This window comes from Crocodylus porosus, unplaced genomic scaffold (assembly GCF_001723895.1).
Source record: "Crocodylus porosus isolate Cpor-Errol unplaced genomic scaffold, CroPor_comp1, whole genome shotgun sequence".
Taxonomy (NCBI): domain Eukaryota; kingdom Metazoa; phylum Chordata; order Crocodylia; family Crocodylidae; genus Crocodylus; species Crocodylus porosus.
In genome coordinates this window covers 6280126-6292870 of record NW_017728910.1, presented here as the reverse complement: position 1 = coordinate 6292870, position 12745 = coordinate 6280126, and the positions used below count along the sequence as shown (strand labels likewise).

General features: G+C 41.4%; 1 protein-coding gene and 1 long non-coding RNA gene across 2 annotated transcripts in view; one reads left to right on the top strand and one right to left on the bottom strand.

The window, feature by feature from the left end:
* Positions 1–12745, bottom strand: part of GFM1 (G elongation factor mitochondrial 1) — a 53461-nt gene that overhangs the window by 25234 nt on the left and 15482 nt on the right. Inside the window, exons 6-12 of the mRNA XM_019532512.1 lie at positions 11446–11600; positions 9594–9678; positions 6465–6602; positions 5540–5641; positions 3985–4041; positions 2591–2728; positions 1692–1774 (exon numbers count right to left, since the gene is read on the bottom strand). Coding sequence (XP_019388057.1) covers positions 1692–1774; positions 2591–2728; positions 3985–4041; positions 5540–5641; positions 6465–6602; positions 9594–9678; positions 11446–11600 — 758 coding nt within the window. The remainder of the gene's footprint in view (positions 1–1691; positions 1775–2590; positions 2729–3984; positions 4042–5539; positions 5642–6464; positions 6603–9593; positions 9679–11445; positions 11601–12745) is intronic.
* LOC109308385 lies at positions 47–1666 on the top strand. The gene is made up of 2 exons (XR_002100597.1): positions 47–586; positions 1366–1666. It is a non-coding gene; the product is annotated as an uncharacterized LOC109308385 (long non-coding RNA).

Sequence of the window (12745 nt, the reverse complement as noted above, 5' to 3'; positions counted from 1 at the left end):
TTTCTGCTGCTTACCATTGCCTGTGTAACTAGGTTTTCCTAAATGATAAACTGGTCAAAAATGCCAAATAGGACAAACTCTAAATTATTTTGAGCCAAAGCAAAGAGTCTCCATAGGGACATAAGTAAATAGAATAAGAGAGTCTGCAATAACAAACAAGTAGTTTGGAAAATAAAAGCCTCAATATTTCCCCTGAAAAGGAACAAGCTTAATTAAATCAAGCCTAACTTTTTAAATAGAGCTGTCTGAGCAACCCATGTGGCTTCAAACTGTGTTTTCCCTTACAGATGCTCTGTGGAATCACATGAAGTGCAGCACAGAGCAAACCTAAGTTTCATCTGTTTACCCACTAATATCAGCTATCAGCAGTTTGGTCTGCAACATTTCACAGATTTTTTTTAAAACTATGGCCAGCTACAACTGCGTGATAGGTCTTAACGGGAAGGTGGGGAGTGGAGGGAAGTGAAATCAAAAAGCCTTTGAATCTTAGTCCTCATTGCCTTATCTTTTATGTTCTTTCCAGAAAAGAAATGATGATTATCTTGAATTTGACTACACAGTCCTGCTTCATGACTTTGTATCCCAGGTAAAACTTGGTTTCATTGCAAAGCAAAAGGGGTATTTTTATAAATTTGTGAATTGCCTTTCTGGTACCAGTGGTAGCAGGATCTCAAGTTCCTCAAATGACACCATCATAAACCATCCTTCACTGGACAACTGAGTCTCCTGTAAACATTTTATTACTGGCAAACATGCATTTGATGGAAAGAGAGAAGGGAGTTTTAGACCTGTAGCTCTAGATACCACAATCTGCTGTCAAAAATAATTTATCAATAGTGAGGAAGGATTCCTCTCCCATTCCAAGTGTGTGGCACTCTATATCCTCCTGCACTTTCAGTAAGGTTTATGCATCTATGGTACCATTCATTTTAGTGGGAAGCAACCTCAATTAACTCTAGAACTACACACAGGCTTATTTCCCTACCAGTACACTTGTTTGGGATTCTAAGGGCATGTTTACAGTGCAATCCGAGGTCTAACAACAGCTAAGGTATTTTCAGCTGGCCTTAAACTAGCTAAGTTGCAAACCAGTAACAGTGTAGTTATGTCAACAGGAGCTCAGCAGACTCCAGAATTCTCTGCAGACCTTGGTAAATGCAGGACAACTAGCCCATCTTGACCTGTGTTCTCAGTATCTAATCTACTTAGCTTAAAGTCAGTTCAGTATATCTACATAAGCTACAGTTAGACCTGTGACTGCACTGCAGACATGCCCATAAATAAAAGCACATATTCTAGGTCAATATTGTCCTAAGGCAGTAATCTTTCCATTTCTTCAACACCTCATGTACTTTTTATCCACAGGAAATTATTCCTTGGCAAATGCAAGTTCTCTGGCATCCACAGCATGGTGTTAAAGTAACACAAAACAGCCGTCAGCCAAAATAGAGGACTAGTCATCCAGTACTTCAATAAGAGATGCTTTGGTGACAGAAGGGTTATATAAACAAACAGGTATATAGGATTCAAAGTAAAAATATATTCAGTCAGTTAAACTTCCTTGCTTTTTTTCTGTTTTATCTTGACCAAACAAGTCAAGAGAAGTGTTAATATTTCTCTACAGTGTAAATCTATAACAAAAACAACACATTTAGTGCAAGGCTAATTTGGCATATTATGTTAATACTTACGGTACAGGTGCTGCAATGCTCTCTCTAAAGGCAACTTTTGGTTTTCCCATGGTACAAGGACAATCATATTCTCTTTCCATTCGCTGCAGAAACAGTAAAAAATAATTAGAACCATTTCTTTGTATAGGCAATATCTTTATTACTGAGAAGTTAAATATTAAATTTAATCATGGTTATTAAAATAGTTTGAAAGACTGTCATAAGTGTCAAGTGTTATATTTAACAATCAATCAATCAGAATACGCTTAAGTTGTTGCCCTCCCTTCACTCCCAAACAAACCTTCCTTTCAGTTAGTTTTTTACAATACATTTTCCTCTACCCTTCTTGATTTTTCCCCCCAGTACTGTGGGAAACCCAGAAAAGAGGCAGTATGGATAGAGGGAACATATTTATTATGATCTACTGGGGGTTTCCCCTCCCCACCACAAGTTTTTTTTTTTTTAAAGATAGAAATTTAAGTAGATTGAAAAGAAAGACGAAAGAAAGTAGTAGAAAGAAAAGAATCCTAGAAACATTAAAAAACATACAGATCTCTAGATGTAATTGTTCTTTAGTAACCATCATTGCAGCCAAAATTATTTATACAGATACTTTTAGCAACTTATAGCGTATAGATTTCTACACACTTAAAACCAGTGGCCCCATGCCTGCACTAGATCGGCAAAGTGTGGAATTCTGTGTCTCTGAAAATCCCTCTTAGCTGCATATGACCCCCAGGTATCCAGCCGCCAAACTGGGGCCCATATATTGGAATCATTTAACCCTTTTACATGATTAAGTCAGCTGTCTTTAAAAGTGTATAGCAAATAGCAACACAACCAGTATCCTAAAGGCAAAGTTACGAGGAAAACTTTCCCCAACCCATAGTCCAGCTCTCAGATTCAGCTTTAATAATCACCTGAGCATAGATTTCCAAGTGTAGTTCTCCCATTCCAGAAACAATGGTTTCCTTGTTCTCATCATCAAAGTAGACTCTGAAGGTAGGATCCTCTCTTGTAAACCGGTTCAGTCCTTTTGAAAATTTATCCAAGTCATTCTAAAATAATCCAAACACATGTAAAAAAATATCAGTTTTTGTTGCCTAACATTCAACAGGCAGCAAGTAACAAGATAGGTAGAACGGTTTCCTTGCAACGAAGTCCAGAGTTGCTTCCCCAAACAGATTACTGTGTTTATTTGAATCTAAGATGACCCCCCTAATAATCAGATTCTATACATGGAAAATTTTAAATTTGTTATAATTTTCCATGTATAGTTGGTTTATTAGAGGGACATCTTTAATTTGTTCCCCACCCCCCACATTGCTGCAGGGGGGGGCAGACAGTGGGGAAGGGCAGGTGGGGAGGTCAAGCACCTTGCTTTCTGCTTGTTTGCCCCTTGCCACCTCTGTTCCCTACCTGGCCCCCCTCAGCTGCTCCCCCCTCAAGCCTCTCTGCTCCCACCCCCACTCCCTCCTTACCTGTGCTCCATTCTGGCAGACTCTGACCTCATTCTGGCCTGGGCCACTGAGCACGGGGCCCAGGCCAGCCCCAGAAGAGTCTACACCAGCCCCTGCAGCAGCCATGTGGGTTGCACGCCACTGCTACAGGCTGGGCTGGGGCCATGCTCAATAAGTGAGGCTGCAGCATAGATAAAGCTTGCTGGTACAACCAAGGGGGGGGGGGGGGCAGAGGCTGCATGGGAGGAAGGGGGAATCGTAGGGTGCAGAATTAGTGGGGGTGGGGGACAGGCAGCAGTGGCAGCTATGGTCCTAACCCACCTTGGCACTGGAGTTTGAGTCACAGCAGCTGCCTGCCTCCCATCCCCATCTCATACAATTCTAAGACAAGGGGCTTCCCCACAAAATTAAATAGGGAGAGCCCTTATCTTAGACTACCATATTTACTCAGTTCTATTTATAAAAGGACTTCCTCCCCAAAAGATAAGGTGAACAGTCTGAACAATACAATAAAAAAATGCCTTTCGTACCAGGAAAATGTCATAACTGAGATCAAGAAAGAAGACTGAAGTCAGCTGTTTTTCAACTCAGAGAACTTTTATCATGATTTAGCTGCTTAAAGCTATGCCAACAGGGACAGTCTTCTTAATTTACAGAAACCCCTATGGTTAGTCACTGCAAGCTAGCACTTTTATACATATGCATAAGCAAACATGTAAATTAACACACTTCCACACTATTCATTTTTCCAGACTAGACAAATACAAAGCGTTTCCCTCAAGTAAACGGCTAAAAGGAAGGGAAGGTAACTTGGACAAGAAAGTTTTCTACATGCTTGTTTATACTTATCCTACCTTGTCGGAAGGCTTCATGGCTACAGAAATGACAGAATCAGGGATATGAATTGATTCCTGTAACGATTATAAAGAGTCATCAAATAACAAACCTGCAGTAGAACTGAAATTTTGGGTTCAGAAACTATGGATTCCCACAGCATAGTTTTCATGGTGTGGCTTAGTTCAGCCTTATATCAAGTACAGTAAGACTGCAAAATTATGTAGTTCATCTCGAGATTATACTAGGACCTTGACCTAATACACAAGGTAATTACAGAATATACAGTTCTAGTACTGTTGCTTGGGTCTTCATTCATGTTCCTAACACTGTTACATGTATAAATACAAAGTGGTTTTTCTACCCAAATGCTATTTGGAGTGTGGGCTTACATACCCTCTCTGTATTAACCTTTTATGCTTAAAGAAATAATAATCATGTCCCTTAGAGCTGAAAATATTTGGTGTTAAGTGTGTTAGTTACTCTGTGTAATACACTGTTTATCTATCTACACGCACCCCAATGTTTTTTTATTTGTTATAGTATAAAGTGACCTGGGTTCTGTGGCCCAGGGCCTTGTGTGGCAAGCTGGGGACCATCAAGCTGCAAGTTCAGGCCTGCGTGTGAGGCCCCGAACTTCCCAGCTAAAAATGGCAGCCCTTGTAGGCTTGAGAAAAGTTTTAGGCTTGTTCAGTGGCTAAGGGGCCTCGGTGTTAAGCAGCCAGCTGAAAGGTTGAGTTGAAAGTCTGGGTGTGGGCACCTGATCTTCAGTCTGAATGAGTGGCCCTTGCTGAGTTGAGCATTTTTCAGGTTCTGTGGCCAAAAGACTTGTGTAGTGTGCTAGGAACCAGAAGATTACAAATTCAGGCCCTGTCATGTGGGCCTGAGCTTCCCAGCTGGAAATGGCTTTGACAATTTTTTCTAGTTTTGGGGACCCCACTACAGAAAGAATATGGACAAATTGGAGAGAATCCAGCGGAGGGCAACAAAAATGGTGAGGGGGCTGGGGGATATAACTTATGAGAAAAGATTGAGGGAACTGGGCTTATTTAGTCTGGAGGAGAGAAGACAGAGGAGATTTGATAGCAGCTTTCAACTACCTAAAGGGAGGTTCCAAAGAGGATGCAGTCAAACTGTTCTCTGTGATGGCAGATGACAAAGCAAGGGGCAATAGTCTCAAGTTGCAGCAAGGGAAGGTTAGGTTAGATATTGGGAAAAACTCTCTCACTAGGAGGGTAGTAAAGCAGTAGGACACAACTCAGAGAGGTTGTGGAGCCTCCATTCTTGGAGATTTTAAAGACCCAGCTAGACAATGCACTGGCTGAGATAATCTAATTGCAGATGGTCCTGCTTTGAGCAGAAGGTGGGACTAGATTATCTCTAAATGTCCCTTCCATCCCTAATTTCCCATGATTTTATGATTCTAAACCAATATCATGTTTCCTCAAGTAATTTCTAACTGTATGTCACTTACCTAAATAAACTGAGCTTTTAAACTAAAAAAAGGATTAAGAATAAAATCCTGATAAACCTACAATGTGCAATGAATCAGGTGTTTGAAAAAGTTATACTTACCATGGAAATTTGATTATTAGATTTATCACAGAATGTATCCCCACTTGCACAATCAATTCCAAACAATGCACATATGTCTCCTGCATAAACTTCATTTACATCCTAAAGAAAAAACAGCAAGTTTAGCTTTTTGCATGGTACTGAAAGGAAACAACAGACTGTATTTAATGTGCACAGACAACTACATCCAGTTTCAAACAGAAAGAACTATGATAAAACCTGAGCTTAAGGAAGTTGAATGCCCAACTCTTTTCAACTCCTTAGAAGATTCCAGCTTTGATTGAAATGTGTTGTACATAGGCAAATATGATTTTTTTTCACTAAGATTTCAATGTAGAAGCATGAAAGGGGGTTTCAACTGCAATAATAGCTTGCCAAAGAGAAACAGTGCCAGTATCACCTTCTAACTTTCATGCAGTCTTGACCCAGTCATGGAGTTAAAATGACAAGAATTCGAGAAGGAAATCCAGTTGGCTCCTACAGTGACATCTTTTCTAGCAGGGACAATATTTGTAGCATTTTGGGAGACATTTTATAGTTTTAATAACTCTAAAACTTCATTCAAGATGTTTATTGTCAGAAGAAGGAAGATAGCCTTCATAAAGCAGATGCAAGTAGAATCCATAGGGAAAAGTCACACCTGGCTGCCTTTAGCCCAAAGCCAACAAACCCTGTTACAGGATTTGGCACCAAATGTGTGTGGAGAATCTTTCTGGTTCAATGGAAAAAATAATATAAAAAGAACACTTCAGTATCCCGTTATACTTGTGAAGCCCACAATACAGTAACAGGGCCAAGTGAGAGCAGATAATCTCTACCATCTCCAACTAATATGATAGGAAAGTAGCATCTCACTTTTCAAACCATGCCTCAAAAAAGGATAACGCCATCCAAAGTTTGTCCTGGCTCCAATTTCCACACTCACCTCCAGCATGTCTGCATGCATACGAACCAGTCTTTGCAGGCGCACCCTCCTTCCTGTCCTGGTATTATAAATGTATCGAGATTTCTTCAGCATCCCCTGATAAACTCGAATATATGTCAGCTGCCCAAATTGGCCAGCCTGAAAATGGCACACAAGTTAAAATGTGTTAAAAAGAAACATAAAGGTTACAAGAGTCAAAAGCTCCACCTTTTTATGCATGCTCTGTACTGGCCATGTTAAAGGATTTTTAATTTGGGTTCAACAGTTTGAACTCCTACATCCAATTGCTAAATAGTCTCAATCCTTCCCTCAACTCTTAAGTTGGAATTTAGTATCTCCTAACAAGTTTCTTTATCTCCACAGCTCCATAATTCACCAGACCTCAGCTTTGCCATATAAGACATACAAACAGAAGGTTGAATCACTAGTCTCCATCTAAAGATGCCACCAAATTGTCACTTTGTACACTAACATTTTCTTCAGTAGGTTTGCAATAAACCACTGAGATAAAATGTACTGCTTTAGTTCATACCAGACATGGAACAAAGGCTGTGTACAGACATACATTTCTACCAGAAGAAATTTCTTACAGTAGAAAAACAGCTGAGAAGTGAACTGTACAAATGTTCCTCCAGCACCAGCTGGAGAACTTCCCTACCTGGGAAAGGGGCAGGCTATCAAGCAGCAGTTGGCAACTATTGAAAAGCAGCTGCTGCTATAGGCAGCCAGGAACAGTTCCAGCCCCTGGAAGAATGCCCCTGCATCCTGTCAATCAGTTGACTGCCAGGAAGGGGGTACATTCTCCCATGACAGGAACCCTCCTGGCTCTCTCACACAGGAGAATAGCTCCCACTCCTTGCACCGGAGGAGTGCAGGGAGCAGAAGGGAGCACTCAGCCGCTGCAGCAGGACCCTGGGAGTCCTTTGCCTCACCCTGTGCTGTCCCAGGCTGAGCCAGAGCAGTGCAAGGTGAAGCACGGGCATTTTGCTGCAGTGACAAAGCTCCAAAGCCTTGCCACCATCGCACAGCAGGTTGTCTCATGCAGCAAAGGGAAGCCAGAGGGGCTGGGAGCCAGGCTGGTGAAAGCCTCTGCACACTCAGCTCCCTGCCCCTCCAGCTTACTCTTGCCCCCTGCTACTCAGCTGAGCAGTAGGGACAGCAATTTAGAAATGGTAGCAGCTGGGAGCCATGCACACAGAAGCTTTCCTGGTGCCCCATCCCTGGCCACCAACTTTTAAAATTGCCATCCTGCTGCCCAGCAGGGGCAGCAAAGAGAAGCCAGTGGAAGTTGGCAAAGCCCCCTGCCTCTTCCTGAAACTGGGACTGTCTGGTTTGGGAATGAGGCAGGGAGAGGTGGCTGCTGCTCCCCTCACCTCTTGGTTTATGGGAGGGGCAGAGCAACTGACCTGAAACACCTTCTCAAGACCAGGATGACCCTGCCTTCTCAGGAAGGCAGGGGGCCTTTCTCCCTGGCTCCATGACTCCTGGTCCCCAGGAGGAGTTAAGCTTATGTAATGTACAGATGTTCAGTCTCCCAGGTTATTTTTCTTCCAGAGCAGCCATTTTTGATTTAAGAGAAAAGCAATTATCTCAATAGAAGCTGAACATCTGTATCTGGCTAAAGATAACACTTTTCAACACAAAAAGTAAAAATCAAGCTTCCAAAAATACAAAGGAATGCAAATATTGTAACTCTTCTAAATTCAGTCATGTTTTGATGCATTCATAGACAGCAGAAGATATCAACAAAAGTTCTGAAGGAAAGTTACTGGCAGATTTTGTCACTGCTGACTAGATCAAACAGTAAAAGTCTCCTGGTGATTAAAGGATTCCAAGGCTTCAGAGAAGGTTGCACAATTCTTTTTAACAGAACGATATAGAATTCTCTTGACATGAAAATCAGTGTCCATAAATGGGATGACTCATTTTGATTGGACGCTTAATGGATCAAAGCTGACAACTGCTTTGTTTATTTCTATGAGAGTTCAATGTAGAGTGGAATTACAATTGGGCTATTATCAGTATCCTCTTTATAGTCATCACCACCTACTTCTCTGTCCCATCTTTCTTCTTGTTTTTCATCTACAAACTACTAGGGCTGTGTGCAATTTCGCTGGCCGTTTTGTTTCGACACTGTTTCAACTCATTTCAAGGTCGAAACGTCAAAATTGAAACAAAACAAAAGGCTGCAAAACAGCTTCGAAACAAAACGAGGTTAGCTGAAACATTTTGACCACAGCACTGGGGAAACAAACTCAGCTCAGCTGGGCTGACTTCCCATCCCCTGTGCTAGATGGGAATGAAACAGAACGCTGTTCCCTTGAACCTTCGAAACTCAAGGCAAAGCGGAACAGTGCCATTTCGCACAGCCCTACTAACTACCATCTCTGGAAAAGTACAGCAGTGCAAGTGAGAAGAATCGATGTCTGCACCTGCAAGGTTAGTTCTTTATGCTGGGTAATTTATCTTGGTCATGCTCATTTAAAACCCAACACCTGGGATTCAGTGTACACTGAATGCTAGAGATAAGTGCTTCTGCTAGCCAGCACAGGTGCTGTTCGACTCACAGTGCCACATACTGTAATATGCAACTGCTGCGTGAAAAAAGTCTATCCCATGCAGAAAGAAAGAAGAACAGAACCCTTTAAAATTTGGCTATAGTAGTTCCTTTGGTTGGATTTACTCTGTTTTCTATGCCTAAGGAAAATAGGCACAGTATAGCAATACTGTGGTTAACTCCACATGCTGTATTCAGCTCTCTAAGCCAGCCAGCAGGAATTGGATATTAGCAGCACAAAACATTCAGAAACAACTGAAGCAAGTCAGCTGGTTAATGTACTCAGTATCTGTCCTGGGGAGATCTTTACTTCAGCCACACGATGCCAGTGCTGATGAAGTAACAAGTCCAGCATATGCACAAACCTTTACACATTTACTGAAAAACTTTAAAACAGAAGTCTAATGTGTTTCATTCATAGAACCAGTAACAATTCCTGCAGAGGACACTTCCTGGGGATTAATTACCAATGGTCCAGTGCCAATAAGCCCTACTTAGCTCATTGATTATTTCAGGAAATGCCCTGTACTTTAACTGTTCTTGCTTAATTATGGAGAAAAAAATTAACCCACCTCCAGCTTGAAAGCCAGGCCTACAAAAGGCTGGGAGTCGTCTCTGACTGAGTTCAGCAACAGCTTTGTTTTGCTCTCAGAATCCCTTTTTTAAAGGAAAAAAATGTAAAGAAAAGTAATGAGGCAGTGCACAACAGTTGCCCCTTTACTGCAAGCAACATTCCTACTAAAGTTGTGCAGAGGCTAGAAGTTAGCTAGCATCTCACAGTAGACCCAATCCTCCTTGCCAGACCGGGCCCTCTGGAAATTACTTCATACAACATAGAGATCAGAGATGTAGAGGTTTAATTGCCTAATGTTCAACTGATGTCAACCTGCTCTTTGCATCTTTTCTCTAACATTTCACTGCACAAAAATGGCTGCCTCAAGACTCCTTTGAATTTGAGTCAAGTGCCACTGTGTGAAATAAGCCATATTTCAAGTACTACAATACTAAATTCTTAGGCTGAAAATCTGGCTCCTGTGTAGTCAATGAAAAATTCCCATTGAACTCAGTAGAGCCAGGACCTGACCCCAGATCCTCAGTGTGTGCGCGTGCATGTGCGTGCAAGGGGGGGAGGGGAAGGAAGAAGATAGACAGGGGGTTAAGCCCAGTACAATGAAACCAGGAATTCCTGAGTACCAATTCCAGCTCTTACGTCAAATTCTTCCATGACCGCGGGCAATTTGCTTATACATGCAAATTAGAGAATAGAAATAGCACATTCTACCGCCTCTTGGAAGTATTATGAAGATTAGCTAATGCTGCTGAACTACAGTTATGTTACACAAAAGCACTTTATATGAAAGACGGAAAAGAGCATTTCTCTGTAGCTAGAGATGCTCACCACACACGCACTCTCTCTTCTTTTTGCCCACCCAGCAGAAGAGCATTCTGGTAAATATTAGCAAAGAACCAGTCAGAAGAACAAAAAGGGAAAGTAACCTTACTTACTGCTCACAGGTCACCGAATCTAGTGGTCAGTACCAAGAAATGAGAGAGAAAGGGAACAGCCTGGCTATTATACCACATACCACCATCCAGGGGATCTAACCTGATGGTCTACAAAATCTGGAATCATTAGTATTAAAAAGTATTGCAATTTGGATTCAGTAAAGGTAAGGGGAACACACTGGAGCAATTCCTTTCACAGAATTGAGAAATAATGCTGAAAGGCCATGTAAGAAGACTTAATACAACCTTTCTTATATAAATGGGGGGTGACGAGGGGCTGCAGGTTAAACAGGGAGGAAAGGAGTCAACTGAAAAATGTTGGCGCTCAAGGAAAGAGTGTAAAACACATTTAGTGGTCCCACCTCTACCTCTTTGTGTTTTACACTGTAATTATCACTACAGTATTAGAGTAGCTCAAATATAGCAAGAAAAACCTCAAGATAATCATTTAATCATTACTTGGATTTGTTTTTATGTAAAGATGTATCTGATTTTATATGTCCAAATGTATTGTGAATTACTCTAATCGCTACTTTATATAAAGAGAGATATAAACTGGCTCTCTGAATGTCTGGACTTTATTTTTTTAAACTGCAAAAGCATGTTTAAACTTAGACTTGTTGCGATTAATCAGGTGTTTAAACATATTTTCAAAAGTGACCCCCTTCCTAGTCTAGACAGAGCCTGAGGTGCTGCCGCCACTTTATCATACAAATAACCACAGGACCAGATCGTTGTGTCATCGCACCCTGACATAAGTCACATAATTCTTTAAAGTGACTGGGGAAACGTACTATTACTGCATACTGCTACCCACATTTCCTCCTCCATTTTATATCTATTTAAAATCTTAATCACGCAAATATTTTTTACCTCCATATATAAGTGTCCTCCTACCCTTGCTCCTTCTGTACTTACTCCTGATTGAGGATAGCATAATTCTGGACTTCAGATGGATTTGGGAGGTACTCTAAGACAGCATCCAGCAGTGGTTGCACTCCTTTGTTTTTCAGAGCACTTCCCACAAGCACAGGTGAAAAAGACTTTTTCAGTGTTGCTCTTCTGATTGCAAGCTAGAAAAACATAGATGTGTTATTTCAGCTCCCATAGTGACTTCACTGTTTTACATGTACATGAAAGGCACTGCCTTCAACAAGAAGTTTAGACTGTTAGGACAAGGTGTGAGTTCCATAAAAAACAAAAAAATAATCATTCCATAAAAAAGAAAGGATTAGACTGAAGGGATAAATGGAGGTGTTCATGCTACAGTGTATGAAGTGTCACTATTTCAGAGTTGCTCAGTTTTCTTTTTTCCCACTTAACATTGGCTAGATTTCAAATGGACAATAAACCCATTATCTATGTTGATGCCTCAGCTGTTTAAAGAAGAAATCCCAAATATTTTCAGTTCACTAGCCCCAACAAAAGTGCCCAAAACAGGGAGAGCTTAGATATATTCTAACATTCTAATCAATCCCTTTTCAAGAGCCAACCTTAATTGCATCATAACTTCCACTGAGAGACTACTTCTAATAGATCTATCCTTAAATTTTTCCCTCTACATTCACTTTCCCAACACCATCCAAGTTCTCCTAAAAACCAAATACACTACTCTAGATGAAGCTTTTCTCTATTTGAAATTTGATACTTAATTTCTTTGCCTATTTGTAGATTTAAAATTTTCTTTGTTGATTAGCCAAACTGCAACTCGGTTCGTTTAATCTCTCTCACAAGTTAAGTTCTCCAGCTAACTACGCTTGTCACTGTTCTTCTAAATTTCATGTTGGGATAAAGGTGCTCAGTACTGGATATAACATAGCAGGGGCAGCTGCATACAAATAGACTATCTACTCCATTTTTCTGAGCGGGGAACGGGTCACCCCGCCCCCCACCCCACCGGGACCCCCCGTAGGCCCCAGGGGAGGCGCACCCAGGCCTAGGGTCAGTGAGGACCTAGTTAGGGAACTTCTGGAGGGACTGGATGCATTTAAATCAGCAGGTCCTAATGATCTCCACCCAAGTGCTGAGGGAATTTGCAGGGGTCATTGCAGGATCCCTGGCACAGCTTTACGAGCACTCATGGTGCTCTGGTATTGTGCTAGAGGACTGGAAAAGGGCCAATGTGGTTCCCATTTTCAAAAAAGGGAGCAAGGAGGACCCAGGAAACTATAGGCCAGTTAGCCTTACCTTGGTCCTGGGTAAGCTTTTTGAGACAATT